Below are 22269 nucleotides of genomic sequence, written 5' to 3'. Positions count from 1 at the left end.
TCACCAACGCGGTTACTGCCAAGGTCCACTTAACAACGGACACGTGGACAAGCACAGGCGGGCAGGGCCACTATATCTCCCTGACGGCACATTGGGTGAATTTAGTGGAGGCTGGGACAGAGTCAGAGCCTGGGACCACTCACGTCCTACTCACCCCCAGAATTGCAGGCCCCAGCTCGGTGCTGGTATCTGCGGCGGTGTATGCTTCCTCCACTAAACCACCCTCCTCCTCCTCCAACGCAACCTCTGTCTCGCAATCAAGATGTGTCAGCAGCAGCACGTCGCCAGCAGTCGGTGTCGCGCGGCGTGGCAGCACAGCGGTGGGCAAGCGTCAGCAGGCCGTGCTGAAACTACTCAGCTTAGGAGAGAAGAGGCACACGGCCCACGAACTGCTGCAGGGTCTGACAGAGCAGACCGACCGCTGGCTTGCGTGGCTGAGCCTCCAACCGGGCATGGTCGTGTGTGACAACGGCCGTAACCTGGTGGCGGCTCTGCAGCTCGGCAGCCTCACGCACGTGCCATGCCTGGCCCATTTCTTTAATTTGGTGGTGCAGCGTTTTCTGAAAAGCTACCCACACTTGTCATACCTGCTCGGAAAGGTGCGCCGGGTCAGCGCACATTTCCGCAAGTCCAAGACGGACGCTGCCACCCTGCGGACCCTGCAACATCGGTCTAATCTGCCAGTGCACCGACTGCTGTGCGACGTGCCCACACGGTGGAACTCTACCCTCAACATGTTGGCCAGACTCTATGAGCAGCGTAGAGCTATAGTGGAATACCAACTCCAACATAGGCGGCGTAGTGGGAGTCAGCCTCCTCAATTCTTTACAGAAGAGTGGGCCTGGTTGGCAGCCATCTGCCAGGTCCTTGGAAACTTTGAGGAGTCTACCCAGATGGTGAGCGGGGATACTGCAATCATTAGCGTCACCATTCCTCTGCTATGCCTCTTGAGAAGTTCCCTGCAAAGCATAAAGGCAGACGCTTTGCGCTTGGAAACGGAGGCGGGGGAAGACAGTATGTCGCTGGATAGTCAGAGCACACTCATGTCTATATCTCAGCGCGTTGAGGAGGAGGGGGAGGAGCATGAGGAGGAGGGGGAAGAGTCAGCTTTGCCCACTGCTGAGGGTACCCATGCTGCTTGCCTGTCATCCTTTCAGCGTGTATGGCTGGAGGAGGAGGAGGAGGATCCTGAAAGTGATCTTCCTAGTAAGGAAAGCCATGTGTTGCGTACAGGTACCCTGGCACACATGGCTGACTTCATGTTAGGATGCCTTTCTCGAGACCCTCGCGTTACACGCATTCTGGCCACTACGGATTACTGGGTGTACACACTGCTCGATCCACGGTATAAGGAGAACCTTTCCACTCTCATACCCGAAGAGGAAAGGGGTTCGAGAGTGATGCTATACAACAGGACCCTGGCGGACAAACTGATGGTAACATTCCCATCCGACAACGCTAGTGGCAGGAGGTGCAGTTCCGAGGGCCAGGTAGCAGGGGAGGCGCAGAGATCAGACAGCATGTACAGCACAGGCAGGGGAACATTCTCCAAGGCCTTTGCCAGCTTTATGGCTCCCCAGCAAGACTGTGTCACCGGTCCCCAGTCAAGGCTGAGTTGGCGGGAGCACTGTAAAAGGATGGTGAGGGAGTACGTAGCCGATCGCATGACCGTTCTCGGTGACGCCTCTGCCCCCTACAACTACTGGGTGTCGAAGCTGGACACGTGGCCTGAACTCGCGCTGTATGCCCTGGAGGTGCTTGCTTGTCCTGCGGCTAGCGTCTTGTCAGAGAGGGTGTTTAGTGCGGCTGGGGGAATCATCACGGATAAGCGTACCCGCCTATCAACCGACAGTGCCGATAGTCTTACACTCATCAAGATGAACAAAGCCTGGATTTCCCCAGACTTCTCTTCTCCACCAGCGGACAGCAGCAATACCTAAGCAATACGTAGGCTGCACCCGCGGATGGAAGCTACGTTCTCTATCACCATCAAAAACGGGGACCTTTTTGCTTCATTAATCTGTGCATTCTATTCATCCTCCTCCTCCTGCTCCTCCTCCTGAAACCTCACGTAATCACGCCGAATGGGCAATTTTTCTTAGGCCCACAAGGCTCAGTCATATAATTTTTGTAAACAATTTTTATACGTTTCAATGCTCATTAAAGCGTTGAAACTTTCACCTGAATCAAATTTTATTTCAACTGGGCTGCCTCCAGGCCTAGTTACCAATTAAGCCACATTAACCAAAGCAATTAATGGGTTTCACCTGCCCTCTTGGTTGGGCATAGGCAATTTTTCTGACGTACATTAGTACTGTTGGTACACAATTTTTTGGGGCCCTCGCCTACAGTGTAATCCAATAAATTTTTTGCCCACCTGCATTAAAGCTGACGTTACATCAGCTGTGCTGGGCACTGCAATGGGATATATTTATGTACCGCCGGTGGGTTCCAGAGAGCCACCTATGCTGTGGGTCGACAGGGAGTTGTAACTGCATGTGTCTACTTCTAAAGAACCCCAGTCTGACTGGGGCATGCAGTGTGGGCCGAAGCCCACCGGCATTTAACATGACATTACCTCAGCTGTGATGGGCAATGCAATGGGATATATTTATGTACCGCCACTGGCTTCCTGGCACCCACCCATGCTGTGGGTCTACAGGGAGTTGTAACTGTATGTGTCTACTTCTAAAGAACCCCAGTCTGACTGGGGCATGCAGTGTGGGCCGAAGCCCACCTGCATTTAATCGGACGTTACCTCAGCTGTGATGGACACTGCAATGGGATACATTTATGTACAGCCAGTGGGTTCCAGGGAGCCACCCATGCTGTGGGTGCACACGGAATTCCCATTGCGGAGTTGTACCTGCCTGTGACTATTTATAAAAAACCGCGGTCTGACTGGGGCATGCAGACACCTTGACAGAATGAATAGTGTGTGGCACATAGGTTCCCCATTGCTATGCCCACGTGTGCAGCTCCTGATGGCGGTGGCACAGGATTATATTTCTCATTGCTTCTGTACAGCATTGTGGGCTATCGCCCTGCCCCTTTTAAAGAGGGTCGCTGCCTAGCCGTGCCAACCCTCTGCTGTGGTTGCCTGCGGTTCCTCCTCATGGCAGACGCACTTATAAATAGACATGAGGGTGGTGTGGCATGAGTGTAACTGAAGGCTGCGCAGGGACACTTTGGTGTGCGCTGTGGACACTGGGTCGTGCGGGGGGGGGGGGGGTTGGGCAGCATGTAACCCAGGAGAAGTGGCAGCGGAGTGTCATGCAGGCAGTGATTGTGCTTTGTTGGAGGTAGTGTGGTGCTTAGCTAAGGTATGCATTGCTAATGAGGGCTTTTCAGAAGTAAAAGTTGTTGGGAGGGGGGGGGCACTCTTGCCGCTATTGTGGCTTAATAGTGGGACCTGGGAACTTGAGATGCAGCCCAACATGTAGCCCCTCGCCTGCCCTATCCGTTGCTGTGTCGTTCCCATCACTTTCTCGAATTGCCCAGATTTTCACAAATGAAAACCTTAGCGAGCATCGGCGATATACAAAAATGCTCGGGTCGCCCATTGACTTCAATGGGGTTCGTTACTCGAAACGAACCCTCGAGCATCGCGATAATTTCGTCCCGAGTAACGAGCACCCAAGCATTTTGGTGCTCGCTCATCTCTAATAAAGACACAACTCCGTATATGAAGTAAAACTAAAAGTTGTACATTAGAGAAGAAGCATTGTTAGCTACTTGTCTGTATAATAAAAGTAATCTATTGCATTTTTTAAATTCATGTTCTTAAGAAATGATTTTAATAGAAGAAAATTGTAGAATGTATGTATTATAATGGTTTAGTATGATGTTTCTTCAGATGAAATTATTTTATTTGAATTCCTATGTAAAATTATCCTTTCAGATTTATATATATATAGTAACAATGTTCTCCAGGTGGTGGGGGCGGCAACGAAACACTGGACTCAAAAGTGCATAAAAACTTACTTCAGTCTTTATTTTTATAGTATGCTCCAGGCAACAAGACAGCAACACAAAAGTCCATGCAGTATAACAGATGAAAATGCTGCCCCACGCAGGGTGCTCAGAGGGTTTCCTCCTCAGGCTGTCAGCACTGACTCCTTGGGAGCTGCAGCCTATTATGCCCCAGTAATGGGGTCAGTGCCTACAGCTGAGCTTCCTAAGGACTAAGAGCCTGGGAGGGAGATATACTCCATCCACAATATCACCCTTTAACTGCCTAATATATATATATATATATATGAAGCCAGATCATTAGACATTGTATAAGGTGTTTTTATACAGATTGTAATTACTTGTTTGGAGAATTCACAGAGGCAGAGGGAACTAATTTACGTAAAAGCCCAATTCACAGAAGATCCCTTAAAAACTAATATTTTATTTGTACATTCTAAAAAACATACACACGTTGGGCTTAATCATCAACCGATGAAAAGACAAAAGACAAGACAACGGATAGAAACACACATGTACGTGCTCGTGTGGGACAGAATGCAGCCGTCCACGGGAGATTTCAAATCGCAGCTAGATTAATATACAATATTGCTGCATGAATCTCCAGGTGTAAAGAGTGGATATTTTTGCTTATTCCACATATATAGCTGGGGTGACTTAGATGTAGTGATTTATGGTTATGTCCTATCACCCTATCTCATACCAATCTATTTACTTTTCCGAGCACTGTAGATTTTCTTTTCATTGCTTTATTGGTTCAACTTATGGAATTATTTAATCGATCAATGACTAGATCAGTTCAAAATATAAGGTATAGGGTTCGATGCATTTCTGTCGGACCTGTGACTTTTCAAGAACCTTATGGTCAATAGTCTGATAAACATAAATATGTCTGTCTGTATATATACCCAACAGACATATAACTGATACCATCAAAAAAGATTGAAATAACCAGTTGATCTTTGAGTGAACCGCAAACACTAGCTAGTATCGCCTGGTTTTATATTAATGAGAGATTAAAGAATGCGATACTAGATAGTGATAGTAACTCCCTCACTTAGTGAAAGTGATATCGATTGTATGGCTCGTCTCCTGGTATATGGTAACCAGCCAGACAAGTTATTAAAGTAGCCCTTTGCAAGCAAGGGTTAACTTAGCTGCCCAAGTTGCCTTGATAATAAAGTATATCACTTGCAAAGTTCAGCATAAGAAGAGGATAATACCCCTTAATCTAAATCTCAGTTGATACAGGCACTCTTATCTAGGTGCCCATATTCAGAGTATAGAAGCTGAATGAACAGCGTTTCTGTTTAGGCTAAAGGTTGAACAGAGAGAGAGCGTTATATAGCCTCCTGCCCTGATGGTGGGTAGGTGGCCATCTGAATGCATCCACTGATGTCTCATCTTATATAGCTTGTAACCCCACCCACCTCGTTTGGCAGCCACCAATCACGGGTTTATGCATAATTAGCCATGCGCTTTAGTGGTATACTCCCCTTGTTTACTATTTTCCCAAGACAAATGAATGCTACCTCATAGCTCCCCATCGGATCTCCTATTGGGTCCATGCTTTATATGGTCACGCTAGGTAATACACGCCTCCACTCTGTTTACTGTCAGATTGCGTGTACTAAATCTCCGATGCATAACAAGCAGCCGCCTGCATCATCAGAGCCCGTCTGGTGCCTTGATAGTGTTTATCGGCGCCTGATGACGTCAGTGCAGCGTCAAGGGATCTAGTGTATCATGTGACTAAGTCACATGACCGCACTGCGTGTGCGGCAGAGCGAGATGCCGGGACGTAATTACATCAAACATGCGATGTCAAACGGACCTTCCTGACTACATCGAAAACCCGTCACAGAAGGAGGGGAATCGATGGTATAGGTTCCTGAAGCCAGTGTCGTCAAAGAAGGAAAGTGACAGTTTGCTGAATTTAGTACTGCATATCTCAGAAAGAGACTATTACTCAGTTCAGAGTTATGGATTTATGCCAAAATAACATTTTTTTTTTTTTTTTTCGGAATGTGAGTACCTATTTGAATATCAATCAATAGGAATATTCAATAGACTCCATTGTAGTTAGTCTAGGGGGAAATGAATATGATGCCAATAAAGATACTGGAGTGTATCATTTCCTGTGATATTTATTATGTGTGTAGAGCTGTCTTTTAATGTGCATGAATCCCCAATGGTGATGGAATCACCTAAATGATCGATATTCCTAGAGGGGACTGCATTTATCATTAGTAATACAGCCAAAATCACTTTATGATGAGAAATCAAATCCCTTTACGTTAACGGGATCTCGTAGGGATAATTCCAACTACGGTCTAGACGAAGGCATGGTTACGTATCTTAGAATTGAACAACAAGATAAGTATTACGCATGATTACATGACTACCAATTGTAGTTTGAACAAAGAGGTAAGTATTATCTATCAGCATCCCATAAATAATGAATAGACAAAGTAACTTTTTTAGAGCGAAGAGTTGAGGAGGCAAGGGGGAGCCACCGACGGGGGAGGGGGGGGGGATTTTTACAGAAGTAGACTTGATGGAATACAGATGATTAAGCCCTGATGGTTATTACTATAGGCCATCAATAACAGTGTCCGATATTCATATACATTAATTACACTCCATTAATTTGGGGATGCACCTGAGGGGATTTGTCACTTAATAAAACAATTAAACGAGAGGATTTCATTGAGGCCTCGTGGGTGGACGGATTTGAGCCTGAAAATCCACTCTGTTTCCTTTTGCAAAAGCCTCTTGTCCGTGTCTCCTCGTCTGCCGTAGGATCTAATTTTTTCGAGGCCTTGAAACTTGAGTTGTGAAATGTCGCCCTGATGGACTGATCGCATATGGTTGGACAACGGGGTTGCTTCCTTTCTATTGATATTCCCAAGATGTCCCTGGATCCTTCTCCGTAGCTGCTGTGTTGTCTTTCCGATGTAATTTTTTGGACAAGTACATGTAGCCATATATATCACATTATTGCTTTTGCAATTGATGTAATCTCGGATCTCAAATGTCTTGTTTGTAACCGGACTTCTAAATGAGGAACTTCTTAGGATGGATTCGCACACTGAGCAATCTCCACAAGGAAATGTTCCTTTGATCTCCTTCCTACCAAGCCACATCGTTTCTGGTTGGCGAGGGGATAGGTGGCTATGAACTAACCTGTCCCTCAAGTTTCTTCCTCGACGGAATGTTATAGACGGCGTATTTGTAATGAAGTCTCGGATGTCCTCGTCATCCCTCAGGATGCCCCAATATCGTTGTAATACATCCCTAATTGACTTTGCACCTGTGTCATAGGTCCCTATGATCCGGATGGTTTGGGAGGTGTCCTTTTCCTTTGGGACAAGTAGTTCTGTTCTATTCATGTCTCGGGCATGGTAGAAGGCCTCATCTATCAGATCCTTGGGGTAGTCTCTCTGGAGGAACCTGTTTCCCAGACTTCGACTTTCAGATATAAAGTCTTCTGTATTGGAACAGTTCCTCCTAATCCTAAGGAATTGGCCTTTTGGGCCGCGTCGGAGAGGTACTGGATGAAAACTTTTCCAGGATAACAGATTGTTGGTAGCTGTCTTTTTCCTGAATAAGGTAGTATTTAAACTCCCGTCAGTAGTTTTTCTAATTTTGATATCCAAAAATGATATTTCCTCTGTTTGTATATCAGAGTCAGCCTAAGGCCCAAGTTGTTGATGTTTAACTGGTCTACAAATCTATTAAAGGAGATTTCATCATCTGTCCATAAAATCAGGATGTCATCTATATACCTGAGCCACAACAAAATCTTCTCTGTCTATTGATGATTGGCCTCAGAGAATACCAGTTTTTCCTCCCACCAGCCCAGGTACAGGTTTGCATAGGTGGGGGCACACGGGGTCCCCATAGCTGTACCCCTGAGCTGGTGGAAGTACTGGCCGTTGAACAGGAAGAAATTGTGTGTCAGTATAAATTTTAGTAGATTCGCCGTGAAGATATTATGTTCCTCGAATTGTGTTCCACGTTGATGTAAATAAAATTCCACTGCTTTAACGCCCTCTTTGTGGGGGATTGAGCTATATAGAGCCTCAACGTCGAGGCTTGCCAGTCCGTACGTGAGACTCTACCTGTATTCCGTCAAGATGTCTGAGAACATCCATGGTGTCTCTCACATATGACGGGAGAGATGTTACAAATTCTCTAAGGACTTTGTCTAGGTATACACTTGCGTTCTGTGTCACTGACTCAATACCAGATACAATTGGGCGACCCTTGACTGGGTTTAACCCCTTGTGGATCTTAGGTAGGGAATAAAACGTGGCAATTCGAGGGTGGCGAGGCAGCATAAATTTGTGCTCCTTGTCATTTATGACCTTTGTTTGTAGACCGTCAGTTAGTATTTTTTCCAGAGACTTTTGATAGGATATTGATGGATCATACCCAAGGATCTGATAGGTGTTTTTATCTCCCAGCAAGTTCTTGCACATTTTTATATAATCTGTCCGATTCATAATGACAATATTACCCCCCTTATCGGAGGGTTTTATAATGATTTCAGGATCAGATTCAAGTGAGTTTAAAGCGCGTAATTGCGAGGCAGACATATTAGAATGTTTTGAGACTTTGAGGGGGTGTTTTGTCAAGTCAGCCAATACCATTTTCTCAAAAACATCAATCAGAGGTGCATATACTGGGGGGGGATTTGAGTTGCTTATTGGTCTAAGATCTGTGAGTGGGCCTATATCAGGTTTTGCTAGACTCTCAGATTCAAGACTCTCTAAAAGTTCCAAGCTAGGGAGGTCACTGACTTCTAAGCCCAATTCCTTGACCTTTTTCTTATTCTGTGTTGCGAAGAATTTTTTCCAGCGCAATTTGCGCAGGAAGAGGGAGATGTCCTTCGTCCACACGAACTCATTGTAGTGGGTCGTGGGGACGAAGAACAGCCCCCTCTCCAAAACGCGTGTTTCCTCAGATGTGAGGTGGCGTTGTGACAAATTTACAATTTGCATCTTGTCACTCTCAGGATGGCTGTATATTGATTCTGGATTAGTGGTCTGGGTAACTATATATTCAATTTCCCCTGCCATTTGGGGGAGCACAGGGGACCGGTGGGGTACAGAGTTAGTCCGTATGATCTCAGGTGGACTAGGCTCTATTGGTTCTGTTCTTTCCGACCTCGGAGGAGGTATTGACCAAAAGGTTGGCCTAAAAAACCTTTTTCAGGGGATTTTCTACTCCTTCCTCCTTGTCTTGGTCTCCCTGGTCCTCTCCTATTTCCAGGACCTACACGATTTCTCCTGACAGTGTCAAAGTCACTCTGTTCACAATCAGATGAACTAATGTCAGTGTCTGACTTATGTTTCTCCCCATAGGCTCTCCCTTCTTTAAAGTCGCTCAAATCCCTCGCAAATTGATAGTGTTTCCTTTCCTTAATGAATGCAGTATAGTTTTCAATATTTGTTATAGGAGTTTTTCTTTCTGCTGATATTCGGTGTCAGAGGAGAAGGTTTTAGTTTTTACAATGGCTTCCGTTAGGAGGCGTGTATTTTTTTCAAACGTGGATTTCTCCTCTTCCAAAAGGAGTCTGATCAACTTTAAAGATCCGTCAGTCATCTCTTTCTCCCATTTTTTTAAAAACTCCGGGTTGCGGCATCTCAAAGGAGGTAATATAGGTGATCGTAGACCTCTTGGGACGATCTGATGTTCGAGGTATTTTGTTAACCCTTGTATCTCCCACCAGGACCTAGTGTATTCTCGGTAGACTGAGGTAAGATGTTTAAATGAATTTCTAATAGATGTGTAATGTGACTGAGGGTTGAATTCTTTATCGGAAAACACTGTACTGGCTTCTGTAAGCCAACTTGCGGTGTCTAAACTGTTCGCAAACCTGTACCTGGGCTGGTGGGAGGAAAAACTGGTATTCTCTGAGGCCAATCATCAATGGACAGAGAAGATTTTGTTGTGGCTCAGGTATATAGATGACATCCTGATTTTATGGACAGATGATGAAATCTCCTTTAATAGATTTGTAGACCAGTTAAACATCAACAACTTGGGCCTTAGGCTGACGTCTGATATACAAACAGAGGAAATATCATTTTTGGATATCAAAATTAGAAAAACTACTGACGGGAGTTTAAATACTACCTTATTCAGGAAAAAGACAGCTACCAACAATCTGTTATCCTGGAAAAGTTTTCATCCAGTACCTCTCCGACGCGGCATTCCAAAAGGCCAATTCCTTAGGATTAGGAGGAACTGTTCCAATACAGAAGACTTTATATCTGAAAGTCGAAGTCTGGGAAACAGGTTCCTCCAGAGAGACTACCCCAAGGATCTGATAGATGAGGCCTTCTACCATGCCCGAGACATGAATAGAACAGAACTACTTGTCCCAAAGGAAAAGGACACCTCCCAAACCATCCGGATCATAGGGACCTATGACACAGGTGCAAAGTCAATCAGGGATGTATTACAACGATATTGGGGCATCCTGAGGGATGACGAGGACATCCGAGACTTCATTACAAATACGCCGTCTATAACATTCCGTCGAGGAAGAAACTTGAGGGACAGGTTAGTTCATAGCCACCTATCCCCTCGCCAACCAGAAACGATGTGGCTTGGTAGGAAGGAGATCAAAGGAACATTTCCTTGTGGAGATTGCTCAGTGTGCGAATCCATCCTAAGAAGTTCCTCATTTAGAAGTGCGGTTAGAAACAAGACATTTGAGATCCGAGATTACATCAATTGCAAAAGCAATAATGTGATATATATGGCTACATGTACTTGTCCAAAAAATTACATCGGAAAGACAACACAGCAGCTACGGAGAAGGATCCAGGGACATCTTGGGAATATCAATAGAAAGGAAGCAACCCCGTTGTCCAACCATATGCGATCAGTCCATCAGGGCGACATTTCACAACTCAAGTTTCAAGGCCTCGAAAAAATTAGATCCTACGGCAGACGAGGAGACACGGACAAGAGGCTTTTGCAAAAGGAAACAGAGTGGATTTTCAGGCTCAAATCCGTCCACCCACAAGGCCTCAATGAAATCCTCTCGTTTAATTGTTTTATTAAGTGACAAATCCCCTCAGGTGCATCCCCAAATTAATGGAGTGTAATTAATGTATATGAATATCGGACACTGTTATTGATGGCCTATAGTAATAACCATCAGGGCTTAATCATCTGTATTCCATCAAGTCTACTTCTGTAAAAATCCCCCCCCCCCCTCCCCCGTCGGTGGCTCCCCCTTGCCTCCTCAACTCTTCGCTCTAAAAAAGTTACTTTGTCTATTCATTATTTATGGGATGCTGATAGATAATACTTACCTCTTTGTTCAAACTACAATTGGTAGTCATGTAATCATGCGTAATACTTATCTTGTTGTTCAATTCTAAGATACGTAACCATGCCTTCGTCTAGACCGTAGTTGGAATTATCCCTATGAGATCCCGTTAACGTAAAGGGATTTGATTTCTCATCATAAAGTGATTTTGGCTGTATTACTAATGATAAATGCAGTCCCCTCTAGGAATATCGATCATTTAGGTGATTCCATCACCATTGGGGATTCATGCACATTAAAAGACAGCTCTACACACATAATAAATATCACAGGAAATGATACACTCCAGTATCTTTATTGGCATCATATTCATTTTCCCCTAGACTAACTACAATGGAGTCTATTGAATATTCCTATTGATTGATATTCAAATAGGTACTCACATTCCGAAAAAAAAAAAAAAAAATGTTATTTTGGCATAAATCCATAACTCTGAACTGAGTAATAGTCTCTTTCTGAGATATGCAGTACTAAATTCAGCAAACTGTCACTTTCCTTCTTTGACGACACTGGCTTCAGGAACCTATACCATCGATTCCCCTCCTTCTGTGACGGGTTTTCGATGTAGTCAGGAAGGTCCGTTTGACATCGCATGTTTGATGTAATTACGTCCCGGCATCTCGCTCTGCCGCACACGCAGTGCGGTCATGTGACTTAGTCACATGATACACTAGATCCCTTGACGCTGCACTGACGTCATCAGGCGCCGATAAACACTATCAAGGCACCAGACGCGCTCTGATGATGCAGGCGGCTGCTTGTTATGCATCGGAGATTTAGTACACGCAATCTGACAGTAAACAAAGTGGAGGCGTGTATTACCTAGCGTGACCATATAAAGCATGGACCCAATTGGAGATCTGATGGGGAGCTATGAGGTAGCATTCATTTGTCTTGGGGAAGCAGCAAACAAGGGGAGTATACCACTAATGCGCATGGAGGTCCGTCTGACATCGCATGTTTGATGTCAGTACGTTCCGGCATCTCGCTCTGCCGCACACGCAGTGCGGTCATGTGACTTTGTCACATGATATATTAGACCCCTTGACGCTGCGCTGACGTCATCAGGCGCCAATAAACATTATCAAGGCACCAGACGCGCTCTGATGATGCAGGCGGCTGCTTGTTATGCATCGGAGATTTAGTACACGCAATCTGACAGTAAACAGAGTAAAGGTGTGTATTACCTCACGTGACCATATAAAGCATAAACCCAATTGGAAATCTGATAAGGAGCTGTGAGGTAGCATTCATTTGTCTTGGGGAAACAGCAAACAGGGGGAGTATACCACTAAAGCGCATGGAGGTCCGTCTGACATCGCATGTTTGATGTTATTGCGTTCCGGCATCTCGCTCTGCCGCGCACACAGTGCAGTCATGTGGCTTGGTCGCGTGATGCACTGGATCCCTTGGCGCTGCGCTGACGTCATCAGGCGCCGATGAACACTATCAAGGCACCAGACGCGCTCTGATGATGCAGGCGGCTGCTTGTTGTGCATCGGAGATTTAGTGCACGCAATCTGACAGTAAACAGAGTAAAGGTGTGCATTACCTCACGTGACCATATAAAGCATGGACCCAATTGGAAATCTGATAAGGAGCTATGAGGTAGCACTCATTTGTCTTGGGAAAATAGTAAACAAGGGGAGTATACCACTAAAGCACATGGCTAATTATGCATAAACCCGTGATTGGTGGCTGCCAAACGAGGTGGGTGGGGTTACAAGCTATATAAGATGAGACATCAGTGGATGCATTCAGATGGCCACCTACCCACCATCAGGGCAGGAGGCTATATAACGCTCTCTCTCTGTTCAACCTTTAGCCTAAACAGAAACGCTGTTCATTCAGCTTCTATACTCTGAATATGGGCACCTAGATAAGAGTGCCTGTATCAACTGAGATTTAGATTAAGGGGTATTATCCTCTTCTTATGCTGAACTTTGCAAGTGATATACTTTATTATCAAGGCAACTTGGGCAGCTAAGTTAACCCTTGCTTGCAAAGGGCTACTTTAATAACTTGTCTGGCTGGTTACCATATACCAGAAGACAAGCCATACAATCGATATCACTTTCACTAAGTGAGGGAGTTACTATCACTATCTAGTATCGCATTCTTTAATCTCTCATTAATATAAAACCAGGCGATACTAGCTAGTGTTTGCGGTTCACTCAAAGATCAACTGGTTATTTCAATCTTTTTTGATGGTATCAGTTATATGTCTGTTGGGTATATATACAGACAGACATATTTATGTTTATCAGACTATTGACCATAAGGTTCTTGAAAAGTCGCAGCTCCGACAGAAATGCATCGAACCCTATACCTTATATTTTGAACTGATCTAGTCGTTGATCGATTAAATAATTCCATAAGTTGAACCAATAAAGCAATGAAAAGAAAATCTACAGTGCTCTGAAAAGTAAATAGATTGGTATGAGATAGGGTGATAGGACATAACCATAAATCACTACATCTAAGTCACCCCAGCTATATATGTGGAATAAGCAAAAATATCCACTCTTTACACCTGGAGATTCATGCAGCAATATTCTATATTAATCTAGCTGCGATTTGAAATCTCCCGTGGACGGCTGCATTCTGTCCCACACGAGCACGTACATGTGTGTTTCTATCCGTTGTCTTGTCTTTTGTCTTTTCATCGGTTGATGATTAAGCCCAACGTGTGTATGTTTTTTAGAATGTACAAATAAAATATTAGTTTTTAAGGGATCTTCTGTGAATTGTAATTACTTGTTTGGGAATGAGAAGTCCACAGGTACCTTTATTCATAGTAATTTCCTTGCAGAACCGATGTGGTTAGTACGATGACGCCAATGTGTTTAATAACAGAGACGTACGTTACGTTTCAATAATTTTATGAATGAGAGAGGAGGGTGGAATGCACGTTGTGCTTTACAGCATTGATCACATGATCGACGCTGGCCCAAAGCAAAAGACCTTCTCACAAAGCGACATCATGGTCACCACACCAGCATCTGAGATGGACATCATGAGTTATCTTTGTTTCTGTGTATGTGCGCATATATATATATATGACAGAGCTACTACTTATATTGGAGTAGTTGATTTCTGGGTATCCAGGTGGCTCTGGTGATTTGGTCATCAACTGAGATGGGATGGTAGCCCTGATTTAAAAATGTCTTTTTGAGATTGTGTAAATGTTCCTCTCTGTCTGTTGGGTTAGAAGAGATCCGGTTGTATCTGATGGCCTGGTTGTAGATGATGGACATTTTGATGTGCTTAGGACGGGAACTGTCCCATCTGAGGTATTTGGGCCCATCAATCGGTTTCCGGTATAGGGATGTATGTATAGAGTTGTTCTAAATTTTTATGGTGGTGTCCAAAAAGTTGATTTCTGTATACGAGTAGCTTAATGTCAGGTTTATGGTGGGGTGAAATGCATTGAATCTCTCATGAAATTTTATTAGTTCTTGTTCGGTGTTGGTCCAGATGATTATGATGCCATCAATGTAGCAGAAGTAGGCCAATGGTTTGTTGGGGCAAGATGCCAAAATGTCATTCTTCAGTTTTGCCATGAAAAGGTTGGCATATTGTGGTGCCATTTTACTGCCCATGGCGGTCCCAGTTAGTTGCAGGAATATTTCTTTGTCAAAGGAGAAATAATTGTGTGTGAATATGAATCTTGTGAGTTGTAACAATGACTCAGAGGTAACCCCATTGGCCTCAACGTGTGCTTGGCAGGCAGGCAGGCAGTCCATTTTTGTCTGGGATATTGGAATATAAGGACACCAAATCTATACTGGCCAGGATGGCACCATCTGGGAGCGGACTTATAGTTGACACTTTGTTCAGTAGGTCCATGGTGTCCTGAAAGTAAATGAGAGTGGAGGGAGAGACGGGGAATATAATAATATCTCTTTATAGAAAACCCAATTCAGGTAATACCATATTACGTGCCAATAGTTGCCATCCCATGCAAACAATCAAAGCAATACCAGTGGGGAAGCTAGCGAGAGCCAAACTTTTCTGCACTAAGAGAAAAGATTATACAGTCTCAGAAAGTGAAATATGTGAAAGATTGGAGGAAAGAGGGTACAAAAATGGATGCTGGAAAGGTCAAGGAAAAGGGTCCAATCGGTGGATAGAACCGATCTGTTAAGGGATAAGCAGGTTAATAAACAATTGCAGATTCATAGACTAGTTCAGTTAAATTAAAAAATATATTTTTTGCATACCTTCCCATCTTAAAACAGGATATGACATTAAAATCTATTTTGGAAGGGGGTGTACAACGTGTGCCAGGGCATAACAAAAATCTAGTAAATAAACTATCACATAGTCATTTAGAAAAGACCAGTCGCTCACGATGCTTGCTGTCGCAAAACGGCTTCTTCTGATGTTAGGGAGTCAGGTGCGGAGCATGTAAGTTTGCCATCAAAACAAAATGCAATTTTGGAGCAGATAGAAAAGCGGAATATAAAACTAATTCTTTAATTAACTGTGATACTATTTATGTTGCGCCAAAGTTTATGCAGGCTGTACCACGAAGAAATAAAAAAACAGGATCATGGAACATTGTAGAGATATCAATCATAAAAATAACAGCTCTGTGTAGTCAAACACCTTTTGGTTTGCCATAATGGTGATCTTGATTCAATCATGTTCTAAAGCATAGAAGCAGTGACAGGGATAAACAGAGGAGGCAATATGAAGAAGAAAGTTCTAAAAAGAAAGGCATTCTGAATCCTCAAATTAGACAAAAGGTATCCTACAGGAATGGACTATAGAACTGATCTATTGTATATGTATATTAAAGAAGTAAAGGGAAGTAGAAGGAAAGGGGAAAGAAAAGGAAGGAGAAAGAAATGAAGGAGAAGGAAGAAAAAGGGAGAGGGGAAGAAAGGAAAGGGAAGGAAAAAGAAAGGAAGAAAAAAAAAAATATTGTTTTTGCTGTCTTTTTGTTGTGTTTTTGCAGTGATATTATGATCTCATTTTCTGCTTATGGAGGTAGAATGCTGTGGACTAGCCTATTACACCGATGATGTCTTATATTGTTCCAAATAGGTTGAATAATAGAGATGAGCGAGCACCAAAATGCTTTCTGCGATGCTCGAGGGTTCGTTTCGAGTAACAAACCCCAATGAAGTCAATGGGCGACTCGAGCATTTTTGTATATCGCCGATGCTCGCTAAGGTTTTCATTTATGTAAGGCACACCTTAGCTAAGCACCACACTACCTCCAACCAAGCGCAAGCACAGCCTGCAGGACACACCGCTGCCTCTTCTCTTGGGTTACATGCTGCCCAACCCCCCCGCACGACCCTGCGTCCGCAGCGCACACAAAAGTGTCTCTGCGCAGCCTTCAGCTGCCCTCATGCCACACGCTGGCTGCATAGCCACACCACCCTCATGTCTATTTATAAGTGCGTCTGCCATGAGGAGGAACCGGAGGCACACACTGCAGAGGGTTGGCAGGGCCAGGCAGCGACCCTCTTTAAAAGGGGCGGGGCGATAGCCCACAATGATGTAGAGAATCAATGAGAAATTGACGTTTGATCTTCATTCCAATCTTATGCCACCTCCGTCAGGAGCTGCAAACGTGGGTATGAGTTACATAGCTATGGGGAATCCATATGCCCACACAGTATTCATTCTGTCTAGGTGTCGCATAGCTCAATCGACACCGCAAGGGGAAAGCCATCTGCACTCTGCCCCCTACCCAAGTCAGTCAGTGTCTTTGTGCAAGACAGGTCAAACACTGCGATAGGAACTAAGTGTGCACTAACAGCATAGGTGGGTCCTAGGCAACCCAAGACATGAACAGTAAATAAATCAGAGCGGCCAAACATGGCAGACTTGCACCGCGCCGACAACATAGGCCTCAGCCCACAGCTTCAGCAATCTTAGGCATGAAGCGGACTTCGATGCTAGTTCATCTGCGACGGGCTCATTAAATCAGTTAGCTTTCCTTTCACCGCTCCAATGACTGGATTAGCAGGAAAAAGCTCCACAGCCCCAACCTGGTGTACTTGCACTTCCCCCGGGACATATACCTCAGCCTATATCCTCAGCAAACTCGGGCATGAAGCAGACTTCGATGCTAGTTCATCTGCGACGGGCTCAGTAAATCAGTTACCTTTCCTTTCACCACTCCAATGACTGGATTAGCCAGGAAAAAGTTGCACAGCCCCAACCTGGTGCAGTAGCAGTCCCCCCCGGACATAGGCTTTGGCCAACCGCTTCAGCAATTGTAGGGAGAAAGTGGACTTTCACAGCACCCAGGACATAGGCCTCTGCACAAACCCTCAGCAATCGCGGGCCTAGAACGGACTCCAATGCCAGCATAGCTGTGAACGTCTCATTAGCACTGTATCGCTCCTCTTGTTTGTCCCAATGCAGTGCCCCAGATAGCTGAGCTAACGTGAGATAAAGTACAGGTTGGCTTTGGCCCACACTGCATGCCCTAGTTAGTCTGGCCTTTTTTCATAGTCACAGGTGGGTACAACTCCGCTATGGGAAGTCTGTGTGCACACACAGCATGGGTGGCTCCCTGAAACCCACCGATGGTACATAATTAAATCCCATTGCAGTGCCCCGGATAGCTGAGCTATCGTGAGATAAAGTACAGGTTGGCTTAGGCCCACACTGCATGCCCTAGTCAGGCTGGCCTTTTTTCATAGTCACAGGCAGGTACAACTCCGCTATGGGAAGTCTGTGTGCACCCACAGCATGGGTGGCTACCTGGAACCCACCGACGGTACATAAATAAATCCCATTGCAGTGCCCCCGATAGCTGATCTAATGTGAGATCAAATACAGGTTGGCTTCGGCCCACACTGCATGCCCGAGTCAAACTGGGTTTTTTTAATAGTCACAGGCAGGTACAACTCCGCTATGGGAAGTCTGTGTGCACCCACAGCATGGGTGGGTCCCAGGAAGCCACCAACAGTACATAAATAAGTCCCATTGCAGTGCCCCGGATAGCTAAGCTAACGTGAGATCAAATACAGGTTGGCTTCGGCCTACACTGCATGCCCGAGTCAGACTGGATTTTTGTAATAGTCACAGGCGGGTACAACTCCGCTATGGGAAGTCTGTGTGGACCCACAGCATGGGTGGGTCCCAGGAAGCCACCGACGGTACATAAATAAATCCCATTGCAGTGCCCCCGATAGCTAAGCTAACGTGAGATCAAATACAGGTTGGCTTTGGCCCACACTGCATGCCCTAGTCAGGCTGGCCTTTTTTCATAGTCACAGGCAGGTACAACTCCGCTATGGGAAGTCTGTGTGCACCCACAGCATGGGTCACCATATGCCATGGCAACCCACTCACCCTCCACGTTTACATGGTTCTCCCATGGGGGGCTTTCAAATGCCGCAATCAACATTGATTGTGTCATGTAAGGGGTTAACTGCTGGCATTGATGTTCTCACCGATCCTGCCTGCTGCAGCGGGAGACCAGCTGGATGAGAACATCACCCAGTGTGTACATGTAAGCCCCAGAGCAAGAAGTGGCTAACCAGGGGGATTTATGATGCTATAGAGGCCTTGTACCATCTCCTATGTACATCCCAGACTCCCCAGAGGAGCGTTACATGGCCGCTAATCTCCTGCACCTACCCAGGGTCTCCACAAGGGGAAGCTGTGACCCCCACATACCTCCACCTGCCGCCGGACAGGAGCCGTGGGGTTGTTCTGTGCTTACAGGACCTGTGATGATGTCACCATCATGTGATCAGTGTGTGGGAGGAGACAAGGGGGTCACATGACCAGGTCTCTGCTCAGTGGATGCAGGACTCTGCTGTGTGAGGATGTATTCAGAGAGTGGAGCAGAGCCGAGCGTGTGTGAGACGGAGGAGCAGAGCCGAGCGTGTGTGAGACGGAGGAGCAGAGCCGAGCGTGTGCGAGACGGAGGAGCAGAGCGTGTGTGAGACGAATGAGTTGCGCCAAGTGAGTGTAAGTCACGGGTGTAGAGCCGAGAGTGTGCGAGACAGAGGAGCGGAGCCGAGCGTGTGCGAGACGGAGGAGCGGAGCCGAGCGTGTGTGAGACGGAGGAGCGGAGCCGAGCGTGTGTGAGACGGAGGAGCCGAGCGTGTGAGAGACGGAGGAGCGGAGCCGCGCGTGTGTGTAATGTACATGTGGGGGACTATATATGTGTGTATAATGTATATACTGCGGCTTGTTGGCCACGACGGTGTTTCGGTACGTTAGCCACGATGTGGAGGCTGACTGGTCGCTCGGCTCCTATGCAGGTTGCTGGTGACACTCTGTGAGGGGTTTCCTGCTGCTGTCGGCACCCATATAGATACATGTTGGTATTTCCCTCATTCCCCCCCTCCTCTGAGAGGTTTATTAGATGGTTTCTCCTCTGGTCCATCAGCAGGTACGGACGGCTGTATATCCTCTGTACTGCACCTTTCTTTCTCTGTTATTCCTACCCTCTGCTATTCCTATAGTAAAAACACCTGTGGCAATGTCAGAGGCACTAACAATAATTACATCACCTGTGCAATACTGAGGATATCTAGAAAACTTGACCTGTTTGGGATCCTAAGGACTGGAGTTGAGAAACACTGCCCTGTTAAGGGCCAGACCCTCATGCCCAGCTCTTCATCTGCCTCCTGACTTTTAACGCTCACCTCCTCCCTTGGCCTAACATGACTCTCAGACTCCACCACTCACAGAGATGACAACACTCTCGATTTAATCTTCCTTCGCCTCTGCTTTGCCTCCCACTTTACTCCCAAACCTCCTATCTTTCTCCATCAGGCACCCTTGCATTACCAATGACCCTCCCATCTATTGCACCTCTACGAACCTTCAGACCATCCACGCCCATCATTTCTCCGAGACCATCCAGTCCTCCCTGTCCGCTCTCTCTCTTCTCCTGCCCTAACCTGGCAGCTGAACGCTACAACAACACCCTCAGATGTGCTGTCAACCACAGACCATGGCAACCTTGGATCACGTGCCAAATGCGCTTCATCTGGCGGTGCTCTAGGTGCACCGAACGGCTGTGAAGAAAATCAAAGCTGCCCACAGACTTCCTCCATTTCAAAGTCATGTTTAAAACTTATAACACAACCCTTCACCACGCCAAACAAGTTTATTTTACCTCCCTTGTCCCCTCACTATCCCACAACTCTAAACGACTCTTCAGCACCTTCCTCTCCCTCTTCAGCCCCTAAGAACAGGCCCCCATGACGGATCTTAGTGCTAGAGAACTAGCCACCTATTTCAAAGAAAAAAATCAACAGAAATCGGTACTGCTAGCCCCAATTCCAGTCCCATCTGCATTGCATCCATCAGCCATCCACTCTCAATGTTAGAACCAACGACACAGGAAGAAGTCTCCAGGCTGCTCTCTGCCAGTTGCCCCAACACCTGTACTAGTGACCCTTTCACCTCCTCCGGTTCCTTTCCCCAGCTGTCATTACCCACTTCACCACCATTTATAACCTCTCCCTAACCTCTGGCACTTTTCCCTCCACATTCAAACACTGTATCATATCCCCTCTGCTAAAAAAACAAGCCCTTGACCTGACTGACGCTGCCAACTACCGACCTGTCTTAAACCTCCCCTTCATCTCCAGATTACTAGAATATCTTGCTTACTCCCGCCTCACATGCTTTCTCCCCGATAGCTCTCCTAGACCTCCTCCAGTCCAATTTCCACCCTCTATACTCAACTGAAATCGCCCTCACAAAAGTATCAAATGACCTGATGACAGCAAAGTTTAGAGGCGACTACTCCCTACTAATCCTCCTTGACCTCTCTGCTGCATTTGACACTGTCGACCTTGACCACCTCCTCACTATTCTCAGCTCTATTGGTCTAAAGGACACTGCGCTCTCCTGGTTCTCCTCCTACTTCTCTGACAGCTCTTTCAGTATCTCCTTTGCTGGCTCCATTTCCTCTCCGCTTCCTCTCACTGTCGGGGTACTCAGGGCTCAGTCCTTGGTCCCCTTCTCTTCTCTATCTACACAGCCCCAATTGGACAAACCATCTGAAAATTTGGCCGCCAATACCATCTAAACTCTGACGACACCCAACTATACACCTTCTCCCGTGAGATCTCTGAACCATTCCAAAATATCACCAACTGTGTGTCTGCTTTCTCTTACACTATGTCCTCCCTTTTTCTCAAACTTAACCTCTCTAAAACTAACCTTCTCATCTCTTTCTGGCTTCCAACTGACCTCCCCTCAACATCTCCATTCCAGTGTCTGGCACCATCATAACCCCCAGACAGTATGCCCACTGCTTTGCGGTCACACTGGGCTATGACCTCTCCTTTACCCCCCACATCCAATCTCTGGCCCAAACATGCCACATGCACTTCGGAAATATTGCTAAAATTCGATCGTTCCTGACTACAGACACTCTAAAGTTGTCGCCCAAATCCACTCCCAACTTGACTACTGCAACTAGCTATTCATTGGCCTTCTCTGTACCAAACTCTTCCCCCTCCAATTCATACTAAACACGGCAGCTAGGCTGATTTTACTGTCCAGACGTTTTTCAGACACCTCTGCACTATGCCAGTCACTGATTGGCTGACTATCCACTGCAGAACTAAATTAAAACTCCTCTCCATCACCCACAAAGCTCTCCATGGTGCCACACTGTACATTGCTTCCTTCTTGTCCATGCACCACCCAGCCCGCACACCCTGACCGCAAACACACTCAAACTAAAAACCCCTCTAATACAAACCTCACATGCTCACCTAAAGGACTTTACCAGAACAGCACCCATCCCCTTAATTGCTCTATCTCAAGGCATCCGGATAATTCCCGATGCATCAAATTTCAGACGCGCCTTAAAAACACACCGCTACAGGGAGGCAAACCAAACCTGACCTAGTCCCCCTGCCCCTCCCCACAGCTCCGCACACCTTCCACCCTGCTTATTGCATATGATCTCTACCCCTACACCCCCTTATTGCCCTACC

At 45.9% G+C, this 22269-nt stretch overlaps 1 protein-coding gene across 1 annotated transcript; it reads left to right on the top strand.

Annotated features, from left to right (window-relative positions):
• Positions 1-6742: 6742 nt before the first annotated feature.
• On the top strand, positions 6743-11092 carry LOC136624431 (uncharacterized). The gene is made up of 2 exons (XM_066598410.1): positions 6743-6815; positions 9940-11092. Coding segments are annotated over exons 1-2 (1119 nt in total). The 5' UTR covers positions 6743-6813; the 3' UTR covers positions 11057-11092.
• The last annotated feature ends 11177 nt before the right edge of the window (positions 11093-22269 follow it).

Source organism: Eleutherodactylus coqui, chromosome 4, assembly GCF_035609145.1.
Source record: "Eleutherodactylus coqui strain aEleCoq1 chromosome 4, aEleCoq1.hap1, whole genome shotgun sequence".
In the NCBI taxonomy this organism is placed as follows: Eukaryota; Metazoa; Chordata; class Amphibia; order Anura; family Eleutherodactylidae; genus Eleutherodactylus; species Eleutherodactylus coqui.
Note: the sequence above shows the minus strand (reverse complement) of the source record. Positions and strands in the feature narration are given on the sequence as shown.